Source organism: Chiloscyllium plagiosum, chromosome 13 (assembly GCF_004010195.1).
Source record: "Chiloscyllium plagiosum isolate BGI_BamShark_2017 chromosome 13, ASM401019v2, whole genome shotgun sequence".
NCBI lineage: Eukaryota > Metazoa > Chordata > Chondrichthyes > Orectolobiformes > Hemiscylliidae > Chiloscyllium > Chiloscyllium plagiosum.
In genome coordinates this window covers 60,913,420-60,933,138 of record NC_057722.1, presented here as the reverse complement: position 1 = coordinate 60,933,138, position 19,719 = coordinate 60,913,420, and the positions used below count along the sequence as shown (strand labels likewise).

Sequence of the window (19,719 nt, the reverse complement as noted above, 5' to 3'; positions counted from 1 at the left end):
AGAGAATTGGTCATTGAGTTAGGAAATGTGGAATTGTGACACGATAGGAGGAGAGTGGTGGGCGGCACGGTGGCACAGTGGTTAGCACTGCTGCCTCACAGCGCCAGAGACCCGGGTTCAATTCCCGCCTCAGGCGACTGACTGTGTGAAGTTTGCACGTTCTCCCCGTGTCTGCGTGGGTTTCCTCCAGGTGCTCCGGTTTCCTCCCACAGTCCAAAGATGTGCAGGGTCAGGTGAATTGGCCATACTAAATTGCCCGTAGTGTTAGGTAAGGGGTAAATGTAGGGGTATGGGTGGGTTTCGCTTCGGTGGGTCGGTGTGGACTTGTTGGGCCGAAGGGCCTGTTTCCACACTGTAATCTAATCTAAAGACCATTCGGTCCATCATGTCCATGTTGGCCCTCTGCAGGAACGATTTACTTATTGTCGCATCTTTGTCTCTGCTCCATCGACCTGCACTTTTTTCTTTTTCACTTAGAGACCCAACTTCTTCTGGAAGCTTCAGTTGGATCAGTCTCCACCACATTGAGGTGGCATATTTGAGATCTTAACGAGTCACTGCATGACAAAGATTTCCTCTTGTTGCCATTATTTTGTTTTAGTATTACCAAATACCTGTATGCTCTGGTTTGCAATATCTCCACCAATAGGAACAGCTTCTTCCTCTTTACTTTGTCCAGATTCCTTATGATTTTGCAACAAAAACAGAAATTGCTAGAGAAGCTCAGCAGCTCTGGTAGCATTTGTGGACAGAAAGCAGAGTTGACATTACAGGTCTGGTCAAGATTAGAGTGGTGCTGGAAAAGCACAGCAGCATTTGAGGAGCAGGAAAATCAGCGTTTCAGGCAAAAGCCCTTCATCAGGAATCAGACCATTCTTCATAACACATTTTGTGTATCTCTATCAAATTTCCTCTCAACTTTTTTCTCTTCAAGGCAGCAAGTCCCAACTCCTCCAACTTTTGAACGTAACTGAAGTTCCTCATATCTTGCTCAATAAGCCACTCTCTCAACCTGTCCTGCAACCTTCAATCATTTAAGCGCAAATACTTTCAGGTCCCTCTGCTCCTACACCCCCTGAAGAATTGAAAGCTTTACTTTATATTTTCTGTCTGTGTCCTTTCTACTGCAATTAATCACATCATGCCTCTCTGCATTAAATTTCATTCGTCATATGTCTATCCATTCCACCAACCTGTCCACATCATTTTGCAGTTCCAAACTATCCTCCTCATAGTTCACAATCTTTCCAAAATTTCCTATCATCCCCAACTTTTGAAATTGTTCCCTGCAGACCAAGATCTAAGCCATAGGTATCAGGAAAAGCAGAGATTCTAATGACAGTCCTTGTTCCATCATCAGGTAGCTGTGGAGCAGGACCATAAGACACAGAATTTACAGCCAAAGATTACAGTGTCATGCAAATGAAATGATATATTGAACAAACCTAGATTGCTGTTAAGTCTCCCATCTTTTAGAATGGGTTGCAGGTTTCCGTTCCATAATATTAATCCCAGGTCAAGAACAGAAGTGATTCAAAGGAAGTGATGACCCCCACCTTTTAAGAGAAATTAGGGATAGGCTACAAACATTTATAAGGGGGTAAAAACAATGACTGCAGATGCTGGAAACCAGATTCTGGATTAATGGTGCTGGAAGAGCACAGCAGTTCAGGCAGCATCCTGAATGATTCCTGATGAAGGGCTTTTGCCCGAAACGTCGATTTCGAAGCTCCTTGGATGCTGCCTGAACTGCTGTGCTCTTCCAGCACCACTAATCCACAAACATTTATACCCCACAAACAAAAGATAAAACTGAGTTAACATCTTAACAAGCATCAACCTTATTTACTAAGTGAGTTAAGCATTTAGTGACTAAGATACAAAATTGCAACAGGAGTAGACCATTCAGCATGATCATGGCTGACATTCTGCTCTGTGCCCTATACCCTCTTTCGCCCTATACTCTTTGATCTCTTTAGCTCTAAGAACTATGTTCAATATTTTGGCCTTGCCTCTTTCTATGGCAGAGAATTTCACAGGCTCATCACTATTAGGGTAAAGAAATTTCTCCTCCTCTCACTTTTGAATGGCTTACCCATATTCTTAGACTGAGACCCCTTCTTCTGCACTCCCCAGTCATTGGGAATATCCTTGCTGCATTTTCCTTGTCTGGTCCTGTTAAAATCTTACAGGCTTTCTTGAGGTCATTCCTCATTCTTCTAAACTAGAGTAAATATCTTAACCAATTCAGTCCCTCTTCATACGTCAGTCCTACCATCCCAGGAGGTAAACCTTCACTGCACTCCCTCCACAGTCAGAACATCCTTCCTCAGATTAGGAGACCAAGCTAGCACATAATACTCTAGGTGTGGTTCACCAAGGCCCTGTACAATTGCAGCAAGAAATTTGTGCTTGTGTACTCAAGTCCTCTGGCTATGAAGGTTAACATGCCCTCTGCCTTCTTCACCACTTGCTGTGCCTCCATGTGTAATTTCAGGGTCTGGGGTACAAGGACTTCCATGTCTCATTGCACTTCCCCTTCCCCAATTTATCACCATTCAGATAATAATCCACCTTCCTGATTTTTGCCACCAAAGTGGATAACCTCAGCACGGTGGCTCAGTGGTTAGCACTGCTGCCTCACAGCACCAGGGACGCAGGCTCGATTCCAGCCTTGGGCAACTGTCTGCGTGGAGTTTGCACATTCTCCCCGTGTCTGTGTGGGTTTCCTCTGGGTACTCCGGTTTCCTCCCACAGTCCAAAGATGTGCAGGTTAGGTGAATTGGCCATGCTAAATTGTCCATAGTGTTAGGTGCATTAGTCAGAGGGTAATGGGTCTGGGTGGTTTACACTTTGGAGGATTGGTGTGGACTTGTTGGGCTGAAGGGTCTGTTTCCACACTGTAGGGAATCTAATCTAATCTATACTGTATGCATTTACCCACTCATTCAACTTGTCCAAGTTACGCTGAAATATCTCGGCATCCTCCTCTCAGCTCACTCTTCCACCCAGCTTTATGCTGACTGCAAAATTGGAGGTATAATATTTGGTTCCATCGTCTAAATCATAAACATATATTGTGAATAGCTGGGATCCAAGCACTGATCCCTGCATTTACCCCACTGGTCACAGGGCTGCCACTCAGAAAATAACCTATTGATTCTTGCTCTTTATTCATGTCAGTACACTACAGCTTTAATTTTGCCTGCTAATCTCTTTATATGGGACTTTATTGAAAGCCTTCTGAAAGTCAAAGTAAACCACTGGTTCGCCCAGTTCAGATAATAATCCTTGAAAAATTCCAATGAATGTGTCAAGCATGACTTCCCTTTCATAACTCCGTGCTCTCTCCAATTCGATCACTGTTTTCCAAATGCTCTGCTATCGAATCCTTTATCGTGTACTTAATATTTTCCTCGCTATTGATTTCAGGCTAACTAGCCTATAATTCCCTGTTTTGACTCTACCTCCATTTTTAAACAATGGGTTTACACCAGCTACTGAGCAATCCACTGGAACTATTCATCGTCTATAGAATCTTGAAAGATAACAACCATTGCTTCCATTATTGCTAAAGCCACTTCCTTAAGTACTCTGGGAAATACATTGCCAGCCCATGGGGTTTAGTTGGCCTTTAATCCCATCAGTTGCCCAACACCATTACTGAATTAATTGTGATTTTCTTCAGTTCCTGTCTTTCACTAGACAGTGTATTTCCCAACATTCTTGCGATGTTGTTTGTATCCTCCTCTGTGAAGACAAAATTGTTTGCCACACCTTTGTTTCAATCTCCCCTGTTTCTCACAAAAGTTCTTAAATAGAGTCTGAGCTTACCTAAGTACACATGCCCAATCACATCATTATGGTATAAAGAGCTTTTAGTTATCGTGGGGCCCACAGCAAGTCTTTTTCACATGGAGCTTGTCTTCTTTCCAAACTATAAGTGGGTGGCACGGTGGCACAGTGGTTAGCACTGCTGCCTCACAGCGCCAGAGACGCATGTTCAATTCCCGCCTCAGACGACTGACTGTGTGGAGTTTACACATTCTCCCTGTGTCTGCGTGGGTTTCCTCCGGGTGCTCCGGTTTCCTCCCACAGTCCAAAAATGTGCAGGTTAGGTGAATTGACCATGCTAAGTTGCCCATAGTGTTAGGGGGATGGGTAAATGTCGGGGAATGGGTCTGGGTGGGTTGCGCTTTAGCGGGTCGGTGTGGACTTGTTGGGCCGAAGGGCCTGTTTCCATACTGTAAGTAATCTAATCTATAAGATTCTATTAGTTCCACATACTCGCTATTTTCCCTTTACAAGTAATTTGGAAGTTACTAATCTACTTCTCAAAGTTCCTATTGAATTTGCCTCCATCGCTGTCTCAGACAGAGTATTATAGAGAGTAATAACACACTGAATTTAAAAGGAATTCCCCTCACCTTTGAAATAAGCCAAAACATAAAACTGGATGCTGGAAATCTGAAACCAATACAGATTTCTGGAGAAACTCAGCAGCTCTAGCTGCATTTGTGGAGAGAAAAACAGAGTTAATGTTAACAAAATGTTAACTCTGCTTTCCCTCCACAGATGTGGTCAGACCTGCTGAATTCCTTCAACAATTTCTCCTTTTGTCTCCTTACCTCTGCTGTGATCCGTGAATGTTTGGAATGCATTGCCAGCGGTGGTGGTAGAAGCAGAGTCATTAGGGACATTTAAGCGACTGCTGGACATGCACATGGACAGCAGTGAATTGAGGAGTGCACAGATTAGGTTATTTTATTTTAGATTAGGAATAATCCTCGGCAAAACATCATGGGCCGAAGGGCCGGTTCTGTGCTGTAATTTTCTATGTTCTATGTTCTATCCCTTTTTTGCCAATTCCACCAATTCTTTTGTTTCCTTTCAATTTGCAGTTAAATACGAGAGGATTAGGTTCCTCGTAATCGCTTTGAAGAATGCAGTAGAAATTTATGCCTGGGCACCAAAGCCTTATCACAAATTCATGGCCTTCAAGGTACAACTTTTACAAAACAAACTCATGTTATTGTTTTTCCCATCAGCCATTTCAAATAATGAGCTTCTCTCGACAGTCTTTTGCAGATCTTCAACACAAACCATTACTGGTTGACCTGACGGTGGAAGAGGGGCAAAGGTTAAAGGTTATCTATGGGTCTCACACTGGTTTCCACGTGATCGATGTCGATTCAGGGAATGTCTATGACATTTACATACCGTCACATGTAAGTGCAATGTTCCACTGTTCTCACACTCTGATCCATGTTTGAGAAGCCTTCTGTCCTAGTTGTCACAGTCCAAGTAACATGTAACCCTACAACATTGTCTGTGTTGTAATGATTTAGAATGACATCACACTGAAGGATGTCATTTGCCATGATATCTGAGCCAGCTCTTTGAAATAACTATTCAGTTATTCTCACTCTTTCATCCCCATTGTCCTCTAGATTGTTGCATTTGAAATATTTATCCAATCCTTTGTGAAAGTTACCATTGCCTCTGCTCCAACCACCCTTCTGTTATAACTCCAGCTGATGTTATTACCGGACAAGTCAGATCCAGATTGAAATCTGGCTTGAGAGATCCTATTTTTTTTTGGTTTTGACAAGGTCACTGAAACTCAAACGCTTCACAATAAAATACAATCTCATTACTTCCAATAGCATCCCACCACTCTACTTGAATATCAGGGAGAATTCCCTTCTCTATTCCACATAGGGTTCAGCTTAGCTGGGGCTTCAATTCTCAGTCATGAGAATCTGATAGTCTTCTCCCTGATATCATCATATAACCAAGCCTAAATTTGCTCAACTTTAACTAATACATTCAGAATTTTAACTAAACACTTCTGGTCTGGAACTTTTAAGCTAATCTCCTTCATTTTTCTTGGTCAATGTAAAAGTCAACTTAATTTTGAAAGACAGAATCCTGTCATCTTTTATAGATCTCTATTTCTCTCTTTCTCTTACCATCTCAGATGCTGTCCTTCTCCTCTGTCTCTCTCTGTTTCTCTCTCTATCCATTTTTTTCTGTGTCTTTGTCTGTCTTACTTGTCTCGCTGTCTCTTTCCTTCCCTGATTGCCCTTTCTGTCTCAGCTTTTATCTTTCTCCATGTTGATTAATGATGTTTGTGAAAATTTTCAAACTAGATTCAGGGCAACGTCACACCTCATGCTCTCATCATTCTCCCCAAAACGGATGGGATGGAAATGCTGCTGTGCTATGAGGATGAGGGCGTTTATGTCAATACTTATGGGCGAATCACCAAGGACATTGTGTTGCAATGGGGGGAGATGCCCACATCTGTTGGTAAGGACATAGAGAGCTTCCTCTCATTGTTTGCCTATCCCTCAGTGACAGCCACCTGCATAATGAAGCTTCCTGTTTCTTCACTGTAGCCTACATCCATTCCAGTCAAATAATGGGCTGGGGCGAGAAGGCCATTGAGATTCGGTCAGTGGAGACTGGGCACCTGGATGGGGTTTTCATGCACAAGAGAGCGCAACGCCTGAAGTTTCTGTGCGAGAGAAATGACAAGGTGAGAAGCTATTCCTGTCCTCGACGAAACTGCAATCAACTACATTAACGTTGGGTTGAAAGCATGATCAATGTCTGTTTCCCTTGATTACTGTGAGGTTAGTCTGCACTTTGTAGAGCTGAACATTGCAGACAAAGGAGCACCAGATCGATGATTCCCCTCCTTTCATTTGTGTGTATGACCTATATTTGTTTAAGTGGAGCAGCCCTTTAATATTTCATTCATATCCGCAAATGTGATAACATAACGGGGAAGACTAGTGTTCAGTCTATGCAGGAACATCTAGATTTTGTTGCAACGTCAAGGTTGCACAGTTTAAAGACAACATCAGCCCCAACTCCAATCTGTAATTCAGTCCTAGATATCTGTTATTCTATACATAATCCCCTGAAACTCACAATTAGATCCCAGTCTGTAACTCACTCCTGGGTACGTTATTCTAAATCTCTCAATTAAATTCCAGCCTGTAACTCACTCCTGTGTATCTGTTATCCTAGATATATATAAACCTCTCGATTACATTCCAGCCTGTAAATCAATCCTGTGCATTCTGCTAATAATGTAATCTGAGGACTAACCCTCTCTAATTTCCCAGGTCTTCTTTGCATCTGTGCGTTCGGGTGGAAGCAGCCAAGTTTTCTTCATGACCCTGAACAGGAACTCGATGATGAACTGGTAACAAGACGGAGAGCACGCATTCTGTTCACACTCGCACTGACATATGGAAGTCGACAATTTAGAGAGATTTCTAACCTTTAAAGGAAAAAGCCTCTTGATGTCACGGATATAAAAGGACTAATGCAATATAACAAAGCCTGTGTTGCGTATCTTGAGATGATAGTGATGATTTTTTTTTAAGTCCCGGTAAACTTTGTGTGCGTGGCAAGGGTCTTGGAGGGAAAACCCTCAACATCGAAACCAGCTGTGAAGACCTCTTAGCATCAGGATGTCCTGAAGGTGCTGGGGTTATTTTCCTGCTGGCTACACTGTGCCAGAACTGAATAGAGGGAGGGAGTTACTGAGGGAGAGCATGATGCTGCTGCTCTGTGCGATGATAAAAATAGTTGTGGGAATGGCCAGGGATGGGGTTGGGGGTGGGGAGGTTATTGCTGGTATCAGCAGGCAAATGAACCACCATTTTTTTCCCCAAAAACTTAGTTTTCTTTCTGATCATCAGAAGCAAAGCACCTGGCCTGGAAAAGAAAGGGGCAGTCATTATTGATAGTTTAACTATGGGATAAATGTTTTGCTCATAACAAAGGGAAAACAATATTTTAAAGGAGAATTACTACTAATTTCAACTCTGATAGAACAACATAGTAATTCTATCACTAGTTTAGTGGAAAGGTTCAGTATGTGGCTGGGTGGCTTAATTTACAGAAGTGTATTCACATTTTGACTATAAACTAGTGTTAGGCTCTGAGACTCTTCAATTAATGGGTTTATTTCAATTCACTAATATTTAATCTGAAGAATTTCCTTTGAGGATCCATTCCTGTTGAACTGACTGGTCCGAAAGGAATCCATAATGTCACTTTGGGAACATGAGAAAATGGAGCATTTCTTCTGGCGAAACGTCTTTTTAAAAACTGCCGGGAAGGATCAAGAGAGGGTGAGAGAAGAGGGAGGGAGGGGGCGAGGGGACCGAGGGAGATGACAGAAAGGAGAAAAAGGACAATGGAGAGTGGGCTGCTGCAGGATCATTTTGGAGATAAAATCCTTGTGAGTGATGTGAAAGGGTTCAGTGCCAGACAAAACTTCCAATCAAAAAGGGTGTTCCCAACATCTTGCTCCTCCCTGCCAACCACACCTGACCCCTCCCCCATGGCTCCAGTCATGAATTTATTCCAATAGTCCCAAGATGGTGTGGATATTTCCTGCAATTCTTTCATGAATGTGGACATCATTACCAAGGCTATCGTTTGTTGCCCATTTCTAAAGACCTCTGATCTGAGTGGCTCACTCGGCCATTTCCGAGGGCAGTTAACAGGCAACCTCATTGCTATGCGTCTGGAGGTGCACACATGCCAGGCCAGGTATGGATGGCTGATTACTGTCCTGACACTATCGGAAACCCTTCTTCCCCACACCCTGGATTTTGCTCAATGTTCCAACCTTGTCCTTGGTTGTTTGGTGGGGGAAGGCAGTTGCACATATGTTTATCTTAATCAAATGCTTGGTAGATTGGCAGCAAAGGACGAAACTGGAAGTGAAGGCAGGCTGGAAGTTGACACATCAGTGCTAAGGAGGTGGTCACAGATGTTACTCAGTCATGTGTGCCCGGCCTTCAATCATTTTGGTGGCGTTTTGTTTGTTTTAAAAATGCAAAAGCCAAAAAGAAGAAAAGGATTTCTACATTATGAATTATCCTGTGAGTGGGAGGGGGTGGTTAGGGGTTGGGGACAAAAAGTGGGGATGTAGCGTGTGTTATTTGGGAGCTTGATGAGTTTTGCTCCTCTATAGAACCCACTTGTGTATCTGTCTAAATGGTTATGATTGAACTGAGTGATGTGAAGAATATTCTTTCCTTAAATAGCTGCAGGGCATGGCTGATTACGGATTAGAGTGTTGTCATGGATCAATCTATGTAATTTCCTGTTTTTTAACCTACCTCCTTTTATCATTTTGTGTGTAGCTGTTTTAACAGCAGGCATTAAGTCAAGCTTGAAGCTTTTTTTAAAAAATAAATTAAATGTGTCATTTTCTTACTTTTTTTGTTATAGTACTTTCAAAAGACATCCCCTGCTCTTTAGGTTTCTCTTTAAAATCTAATCTGTAATTCATTCCTGGGTATCTATTCTATTGATGAACATCCTGATCCCTACAGTAGACTCCAGCCTGTAACATATTCCAGGTGGTCTATTATTGTAGATATGAAACCCCTGAAACCTTTGATTAGATTTTAGCTTGTACCTCATTCCCAAATATCTATTAATCTGTACATAAATCACACTGAATCGCCAATTAGATTGCATTCTGAAACTCACTCCCAAATATCTATTATTCTATATATAAGTCACATTGTTTTAAAAATGCAAAAGCCAAAACGGGTTAAGGTTCCAGTCTGTAACTCACTATAGGTAACTGTTATTCTATGCATATTTCACCTTAACCCCTTGTCTATATTACAGTATCTAACTCACGCCCAGGTACGTGTTAGTCAATACACTGCATAATCCACACCAAATCCTTCAATTCCAGTGTCTAATTCACTCCCATCTGTCTGTTATTTTATAAATTCTGTTGGACCCCCTTGATTTGATCATAATCCGTAACTCACCCCTGAGTTTGAGTTTGATTTGAGTTTGAGCTCGATTCGGATTCTGGGATTCTGATATTCTATATATATATAAACCACCCTGAACCTCTCAATTAGATTTCTGTCTACAACTCAGCTCTGAGTATCTGTTATTCTACTTTTTAGAAAGATAAACCGCAAGTAAATAAAGGAATTCACCTGAAGCTTTCGATTAAATGCCAGCCTGGAACTCATCCTGTGTATCTGCTATTCCACATATAAACACCCTCAAAACCTCTGGTTAGTTTACAGACTGTAACTCACTCCCAGATATCTGTTACATATTAATTACCATAAACCCCTTGATTAGATTCCAGTTTGTAACTCACTCCTAGGGATGTGTTATTTTATATATAGACCCTCTGAACTACTTGATTAGATTCCAAGCTGTGGCTCACTCCCAGGTATCTGTTATTCAATATATAAACTGCCTGAAATAACTTCACAGAGGTCAGTATCCTGTCCTTAGGTCACGCTTTATTTACACATGTATCGTACTTGACACAGGTCTGGCATCCTCAGAGCCAGCTCTCAGAGTGAGCAGAATCTCTGACACTCCTATTTATATCTGTCAGCCAGGGCTCCCTGATTGGACCAGGTTAACAGCCCCAATCAAAATCTAACTGCCTGACCGCATTACAATCACTACACTACACTGAACCATTCAAATACATTCACTCCTATACATTCTGCCAATACTGTAATCTGAGAACTAACCCTCTGTAATTTCCCAGGTTTTCTTTGCATCTGTGCATTCGGGTGGAAGCAGCCAAGTTTTCTTCATGACCCTGAACTGGAACTCGATGATGAATAAGACGGAGAGCACACATTCTGTTCACACTCACACTGACATATGGAAGTCGACAATTTAGAGAGTTTTCTTTAAAGGAAAATGATATATGTTTTGTAATGCTGCTTGTAGTCTTATGCTTATTACCCAGTCACAGCCCCATTGTGCCCTCTGCCAAAACGACAAAGGATTTGAGGAGGTAGGTACTACAAAGCGAATTCCTCTGGTGTGTGGAACAAGGGGACAGAGCATTAACATTAGAGTAGGGCATCCTCGGTGGTGATGCCAAGAGGTACTCCCTGAGTCCGGGAGTGGGGCTGAACTGAAAATTTCAAAATTTGATGGAATTTAGTTCATTGTATTTATGGACCCAAGTCAGGAAATTGGAATTGATTGGTGAAGTAAACTTGAGGGGATGAATGGCATCCCCCTATTCCCGTGTAACAGATTGAAAGAATGAAGATTCTTCTCCTGTTTGTGTCCAACAGATCGAGGAGGGAAAGGGCCTCCTTCTCTTCCTGTGCAACAGGCATAAGGAGGCCACCCCTGTTCCTGTGTAACATATCGGGGTGCTGAATGGACCTCCTCCTATTCCTGTTTAGTTTTAAAATTGTGAATTAGTTCTTTATATTCCTCCATGGCCTTGCTTCTCCTTACCTTGGTGACCTTCTCCAGCCCACAAGCCTCCCAGATCTCTCCACTCCTCTAATTCTCACCTCTTGAGCATCCTGGATTTCCATTGCTCTGTCACTGATGGCTGCACCTTTAGCTGCCTGGATCCAAGCTCTGGAACTATCCCCTTATCCAACCCAGCTCTCTCCATCCATCTGTTCTTTTAATGTGATTCTTAAAACATCAGAGTTTTTGCCATCTGCTCTAATATTGCCTGTGTAGCTTGGTGCCTAATTTTGAGTCAAAATTTATGGTTCACCATCTGCAGGCTGTCGTAATGGGATGGGGTGGGGGGAGGGCTGTAAATTTCCTGGAGAGCCTTCTCACTGTTCCCCTTTCCCACCCTGACTTCCCTGTAATTATAGCCACCCACCCTTATCCCAGTGAGGCCCTTAACTGACCGAGTAATGGCAATTCCACACTTGGCCTCAATTTTTAGGCTTTCAGAAGGAGTTAATGGAGAGGTTAGTCCTGGAAAGTGGCCCATGTCAATGAGAAACAGGTGGGTACCTCTATCAAAAAACCTCCTCTCAACAGTGACCACACTCCCAGATCATTTTGGCATCCCTGGCTACTCTATCCTTCCCAGTTCCCAGCAAGATTTTCACCCATCCCCTGTCCACCTCCCTGGGCCTCATCTCCCCTCCCCACCCTAAGACTCTGTCCTTACCTGACATGGACTCTGGGACTCTGTGGACTGTTTGTAGTGCCAAGCCAAGCTGGTGCAGTCTGTGAGTACTCCTGCAACAAAGTGTGGCCCACGACCCGATTGTCTGACAGTTCTTTGAGGTGGGACTGATTCCCAAGTGAAGCAACAGAAATCCCATTTCCAGCCAATTCCCATTCCCCAGAGCATTTACATTCTATCAGTTTGATGCATTCTTCCCCAAATCATTGTTGGAATTCAGACAACACACCATTTAAAAATTCCTGCCCTAGGTTTTTTGTAATTTCTGTGAAGCACTTTGAGATATTTTGTGACGTTAAAGGTGCTATGTAAATGCAAATTGTTCTTGATGAATTGATTTTTGAAATTTTGAAGATTGTGGGATTAGACTTGGTGGGTTTGTTTGTTGATGTCAGCGATATAGATTTTCAGTAATTAAAAACAGAATCTCAGTGCATCTTCCAAAGAAGATTTATATTAGACTTAAAATGTTGCCTCTCCACAGACCTGCTGAGTTTCTCCAGCACTTTCAATTTTTATTTCGGATCTCCAACATTAGTATTTTAATAGCATTTAAAGCACTAGCAATATTTTGCTTTGATTTGTAGATGGCACTACTTAGGCTAGAAGATTCTGTGACGAGCCTGTTGCAATTTATTTGGTCTCCAGGTAACACCTTCCAGGTCTGTCATTCACCAATTGAATTTTGCGAGGACAATCCAACCTTGGTAGCAGAAAGACCTACAAAGAGAGTCTCTGATAAGCCAAGATGTGAGCTCAGTGAATATTGCATTCAACTTGAAGGCAGACATAATGGAATCAATTCCACCCTCGAGATTCATGCATGTTAACTGGCCTGCCAAGCCCAATGCTAGTACTGAGACAGTATTGCACTATCAACGCACCAACTTTCAAAAGTTAAACCAAATACCTATTTGCCCTCTCACGATAGCCTTAAAGATCACATGATCACTGTTACAAAGGAGAGCAAAGATGTTCTAAAAGAGAAACTGAGGAGTTCAGGTACATAGTTCCTTGAAAGTTGTGTCACAGGTAGAAACGACAGTAAAGAAGGTGTTTCGCCTGTTTGCCTTCATTGTTCAAACCATTGAGTACAGGAGTTGAGAGGTCCTGTTGCAACTGTACAGGAGGTTGGGGAGGCCACTTTTGGAGTACTGTGTACAGTGCTGGTCACACAGCTATTATTAAATTGAAGGTAGCCATGATGAGGAGTACTGGTGTTGGACTGGGGCAGACAAAGTTAAACATCACACAAAACTAGGTTTTCATCCAACAGGTTTATTTCGAAGCACTAGCTTTCAGAGCACTGCTCCTTCATCAGCTAGCTAGTGGAGCAGGATCATACGACACAGAATTGAAAGCACACGATCATGTGGTCATGTAACTGATAAGGATACTATGATCTTGTGTTTTATGATCCTGCCCCACTAGCTACTTGATGAGAAAGCAGCATTCAGAAAGCTAGTGCTTCTAAATAAACCTGTTGGACTACAACCTGGTGTTTTGCGATTTTTAACTTTATTAAATTGAAGATGGTACAGAAAAGCTTTCCCAGGATCTTACTGGGACTGGAGAGTTTGAGTTGTATAGGAAATACTGGATAGGCAGGGATGTTTTTCGCTGGAGTGTAGGAGATTGAGGGGTGACCTGGTAGAGGTTTATAAAATCACGAGGGACATGGGTAAGATGAATAACAAAGGTTGTTTCCCTCGGGTAGAGGAGTTCAAACCAGAGGACATCATTTTATGGTGAGAGGAGAATGATTTAAAAGGTAGCTTAGGGCCAACTTTCTCACACAGAGTGCGGTTACTATATGGAATGAATTGGCAGAAGAAGTGATAGCTGCAGGTACAGTTAGAACATTTAAAAGACATTTAAACAGGTATGAATAGGAAAGAGAGAGATAGACCAAAGTCAGGCAAGTGGGATTAGTTAGTTTGGGAAACTTGTTCGGCATGGACGAATTGGACTGAAGGGTCTGGCTGTATGACTCTATTGTAAAAAAAAGGAATGTTACTGTTTCAGGATCTTGCTATGCATAAATGGGTGGCTGCATTTCCAATCCTAACTAAAGGACTACATTTGAATAAAAAAGTGTCTCATTGTTAGTGACACATTTCAAGATATATAGGAATTGTGAAAGTCATGGCGGAAATGCAAAAGCTTTCATCAATGTACAGAATTTCTGAATGCTTATTTGTGACCTCAAACAGTATCTCATTCTCTTCCTGCAGGTGGCAATCTTCGCACAGGAACTATTGTCAGTAACAATGTTAAAACTCACACAACACCAGGTTATAATCCAACAGGTTTAATTGGAATTGTGATCACAACCATCTGATGAAGGAGCAGCGCTCCAAACGCTAGTACTTCCAATTAATGTGTGTTTTTTAACTTTGCACATTCCAGTCCAATACCAGCACCTCCATGTCAGTAACTGGAATCGAGATTTAGAGAAACCTGTTGGTCTGAGGCCCTAGCCCAAAACAGTTATTTCAATCAGTAGCATGGACGTCATTTCTCAACTGAAATAAAACCTTAATATCACAAACTATCCAATTTATATTCTAGCCACTCCTACCCCTATCTGGATGCAGTGGGTACTAGTTCCAGCAATTAAGTGACAAGAGTGGCTTTTCCATAAGACCACAAGATATAGTAGATGAATTAGGCCATACAACCTTTCGGGTCTGCTCCAGTATTTAATCATGGCTGATATGTTTCTCAACCCAATTCTCCTGCTTCTCCCCTTGCTCTCATTAATCAGGAGTGAAACTTTATTGCTGGAACAGCACAGCAGGTCAGGCAGCATCCAGGGAACAGGAGATTCGACGTTTCGGGCACAGGCCGAAGAAGGGCCTGTGCCCGAAACGTCGAATCTCCTGTTCCCTGGATGCTGCCTGACCTGCTGTGCTGTTCCAGCAATAAAGTTTCAACTTTGATCTCCAGCATCTGCAGACCTCACTTTCTCCTCATTAATCAGGAATCTATCTCTATCTTCAAGACGCTTAATGACTTGGCCTCCACTTTCTTCTGTGGCAGAGTCCCACAGATTAACCACACACTGGCAAGGAAATTCCTCCTCATTTCAGTTCTAAAAAGCTGTCTCTTCACTCTGAGGCTGTGCCCTCAGGTTTAGCCTTTATTACTAGTGGAAACATTTTCTCCATATCCATTCTATCCAGCTGTCTCAGTATTCTGAAAGTTTCATTGAGATTCCCCCTCATGCTTCTAAACTCCATTGAGTACAGATCCTGAGTCTTCAACTGCTCCACATGTGACAAACCATTCATCCTCAGGATTATTCTTGTACACCTCCTTTGAACCCCATCCATCACCATCAAATCCTTCCTCAGATACAGGACCCAAAACTGCTCACTATTTCAAATGCAGTCTGACCAGACCATATACAGCCTCAGCAGTACATTTCTGCTCCTATATTCTAGTCCCCTTAAAGTGAATGCTAGCATTGTATTTGCCTTCCTAACTGCCAACTAAACCTGCATGTTACCATTAAGAGAATCCTGAACTGGAATGTTTAAGTTTCTTTGTGCTTCAGATTTCTGATGACTTTTGCCATTTAGAAAATAGTCTATGCTTCTTCTTCCAACCAAAGTGCATAATCTCACACTTTGCCACATTGTTTTCCATCTGTCACTTTGCCCACTCTCCCAGTCTGTTCAAGCCCTTCTGCAGCCTCCCCACTTCCTAAATGTTACCTGTCCCTTAACATGTCTTTGTGTCATCTGTAAACATATCAACAATATTGTTGGCCAGCTTGTTAATGTATAACATGAACAATTGTGGTCCCAACATGGATCCCTGTGGAACTCAACTAGTTATCAGCTGCAATCCTTTTGTGTTTAGATAGTCAGCCTATCCTTTAACCATCCCAGTACCTTGCCCCTAACACCATGTGCACTTATTTAGCGGCTTTTTGTGTGATACCTTTTCAAAGGCTTTTTTGGAAATCTAAATGAATCATGTCCACTAGCTCTCCTTTATATAACTTGCTCATTAGCTCCTCAAAAGAATTCTAACAGACTTGTCTGGCAAGGCCTCCACTTGGCAAAGCTGTGCTGCCCTATTTTATTAAGCACTTCCAAAAATTCAATTTGGTGCAGTGTCATGAGGCAGACTTAAAGTCATAGATTTATAGAGATGTACAGCACGGAAACAGACCCTTCGGTCCAACCCGACTATGTTGACCTGATATCCTAACCTAATCTCACCCCATTTGCCAGCATTTGGCCCATATCCCTCTAAACCCTAACTATTCATATACCCATCCAGACGCCTTTTAAATGTAATTGTTTCAGTCTCCACCACCTCCTCTGGCAGCTCATTCCACACATGCACCACCCTTTATGTGAAAAAGTTGCTCCTTAGGTCCCTTTTATATCTTTTCTCTCTCACCTCAAACCTATGCCCTCTAGTTCTGGATTCCCCCATCCTAGGGAAAATACCTTGTCTATTTACCCTATCCATGCCCCTCATGATTTTATAAACCATTATGAGGTTATTCCTCAGTCTCCAACACTCCAGGGAAAACAGCCCCAGCCTATTCAACCTCTCCCTATAGCTCAAACCCTCCAACCCTGGCAACATCCTTGCAAATTTTTTCTGAACCCTTTCAAGTTTCACAACATCCTTCTGATAGAAGGGAGTTGTACATTAAGGTGAAGGACCATAATATGATAGAATTCACCCTGCAGTTTGAGATGGAGAAGCTGGAATCAGATGTAATGATATTACGGTTGAGTAAAGGTAACTACAAAGGCATGAGGGAGGATCTGGCCAGAGTTGATGGAAGGGGATTCGAGCGGGGAAGGTTGTGGAGCAGCAATGGCAGTAGTGTCTGGGGATAATTTGAGTGCAAAAGAATTATGTATCATGCCTCCCATTATTAATCAATTGCCATCAGTAGTCTATGGCTAGAGAGATAAGAACTCATTCAATGAAACACCTCAGAACCTGGTCTGTTACAGAATCAATGGGCTAAGTGGCCTCCATTAATGCTGCATGATTCCAAATTTCTATGACCTGATTTGGAGTCTTTATCATTTGCATGAGGTAGAGTTTGGTCCATCTGCACCATGAATTCATGGTTAAAACAGGTGTTCAGCCTCTATAGCCTACTTACCCATTCCACAGAGACTTTCTGTTGGGGTCCTCAATAGCCAAGAGCAGTGGTTGTAGGTAAGTTTGATATAAGGCAGGATATGGGAGCAGGCTGAAACTGCCATGTGCAGCACAAAGTGAGCTGAGAGAACCACTGAAATGGGCATCTGGATTACCAGGGAATCCTCAGTTACCCAAGACTGTAGGTGTCAGAGTTGCAGTTATTCAAAAAAATAATGAACCTGCACTTCATAGGTGAACAGATAACTGACAAAGACTCCAGCTGTTAACTGTCTTAATACTTTAGGGAACAAAGGGTTGAGAAGAATTAAAGCCTCCAACATTTCAAGCAATGAGTGCAAATGCCCAGCAAAGATTATCCACGCACTGGAGTATCATCTTAAGGTCAAAGTCAACTTCAGAATATGTAGACTTGAGTTTATGTCATACCACAAACAGCCAAGTAATATTATTGTCCAATTTATCAACAAAGTGTTCAGGCACAAAGGATTTCAAAATCTAAAATGAGTGCAGGCAGCTGATGAGCTGGGTTTGTGAATGCATATGTGTGTATTATGGCCTGCCCTTCACCTCACCTCTGCAAAGAATGGCAAATGTTGGGTTCCCAGGAGTGATAGTGGGAGAGTGGTGTGGTTCTGAGCATTTCCAACATCTTCCTTCACTTTTGACACAACAGAGAGGTTCTCTACAAAAAACAGTGTGATCAGATGCTCAAGGCATCATTGCATCCAAAGTCATCTCCAGTTAACTGAACTTTCTCCTGCTACTGGAATCCATTGTACTTGAATGTGAAAGTGAGGTTGATCTAGAGCGACTCTCCCTCACCATAATCTGTTTCACACAGAAGTCATGATATCATCTCTAATTCACTTGTTATGCTAAAGAATCACTGCCAAAACTCAAGTTTTCACAGGTATTAACATTTAGAGAAACTCAGCAGGTATGGCAGCATTTGTGGAGAGAAAACAGAATAAATGCTTCAAGTCTAGTCACCTGCTGAGTTTCTATTTTTGTTTCAGATTTTCCACAGTTCTTTGTTTCATTAATTTAGATGCACAATGTGCAATTCTGGTCTCCCCGCTATAGGAAGGATATTGTGAAACTTGAAAAGGTTCAAAAAAGATCTATACAGGGTTGGAGGATTTGAGCTACAGAGAAAGGCTGAATAGGCTGGGGCTACTTTCCCTGCAGCGTGGGAGGCTGAGGAATTATCTTATAGAGGTTGTAAAACCATGAGAGACATGGATAGAGTAATTAGACAAGGTCTTTTCCCTACAGTGGGGGTGTCCAAACTGAGAGGGCGTAGTTTTAAGGTGAGAGGGGAAATATGTAAAAAGGACCTAAGGGGCAACCTTTTCATGCAGAGGGAGGTGCGTGTACGGAATGAGCTGCCAGAGGAAGTGGTGGACGCTGGTACAATTGCAACATTTAAGAGGCATCAGGATGGGTATATGAATAGGAAGGATTTTCAAGTATATGGGCCAAATGCTGGCCAATGGGACTAGATTAATTTAGATTATCTGGTCAGCATGGATGAGTTGGACCAAAGGGTCTGTTTCCATGCTGTACAGCTATATGACTGTATATGTGGAATCCATGATTGCTATTCCTTTTAGAGAAGGATTTTATAAGCCACTAATGTTTGAAAATATCTGTGTTAGACTTCCCCTCAGCCTTATAACCTCAGGGGAATAAAGCCAGTAGTCTTGATAGATTGATGCTTAGATGTGCCCACTTCCTCACAAACACTGAGACTGTCTGCACCCAGCATTGCCCATCTCCTTCCCTGTTTCAACTCATTTGTTATCTCTGTTCTTATCTGTTCCAATGCTGTTCCAACTGCCTTCCATCTCCCCTAAACTTCAGCTCATCTACTTGCTACTCAAGCGTAATTGATGCCAAGACCCGATTCTCACATCACCCCCTTGTGCTCACTGACCTGCAGTGTTCTCAGAGCAATATCACCTCAGTTTTAAAATTCCCATCTTTGGTTTCAAATCCCTCTTTTCCTGTCCTAATCTCTCTAATCACTCCCCAAGTCCAACAACCCTTCAAGATCTCGGGTGGTACGGTAGCTCAATGGTTAGCACTGCTGCCTCACAACACAGGGAGCTGGGTTCAATTCCAGCCTCAGGGTGCCTGTTTGTGTCAAGTTTGCACATTCTCCCTTTGTCTGCATGGGTTTCCTCCCACAATCCAAAGATGTGCAGGTTAGGTGAATTGGCTGTGGTAAATTGTCTACTTAGGGATGTGTAGATTGGTTGCATTAGTCAGAGGTTAAATGTAAGATAATGGGTCTGGGTGGGTTAACCTTTGCAGGTCAGTGTGGACTTGCTGGGCCGAAGGGCTTGTTTCCACACTGTAGAGACTCCATGATCTATGAAGATCTCTGCACTCCTTCAACAAGTGCATCCTCTATCTTAATCACTCCACCATTGGTAGGTCTACCTTATGAAACTGACATCTTAGCTTTGGAATCCCCTTCCTAAAGTTCACTACCTCCTTAACTTTAGTTTGGACTCTTTATAAAATGTGACCCTCCACCCTAATGAGGTTCAATGTCCAACTTTTTTGTTGATATTGGTGCT

The 19,719-nt window shown here is 42.4% G+C and overlaps 1 protein-coding gene across 7 annotated transcripts in view; it reads left to right on the top strand.

The window, feature by feature from the left end:
* LOC122556119 (TRAF2 and NCK-interacting protein kinase-like) overlaps positions 1-9,249 on the top strand; it is a 254,751-nt gene extending 245,502 nt beyond the window's left edge. For all 7 annotated transcript variants that reach the window (XM_043702582.1, XM_043702583.1, XM_043702587.1 and 4 more), the window contains 5 exons: positions 4,902-5,002; positions 5,079-5,228; positions 6,153-6,312; positions 6,402-6,541; positions 7,137-9,249. In XM_043702582.1, coding sequence (XP_043558517.1) covers positions 4,902-5,002; positions 5,079-5,228; positions 6,153-6,312; positions 6,402-6,541; positions 7,137-7,220 — 635 coding nt within the window. In that variant the 3' untranslated portion in view covers positions 7,221-9,249. The remainder of the gene's footprint in view (positions 1-4,901; positions 5,003-5,078; positions 5,229-6,152; positions 6,313-6,401; positions 6,542-7,136) is intronic.
* The last annotated feature ends 10,470 nt before the right edge of the window (positions 9,250-19,719 follow it).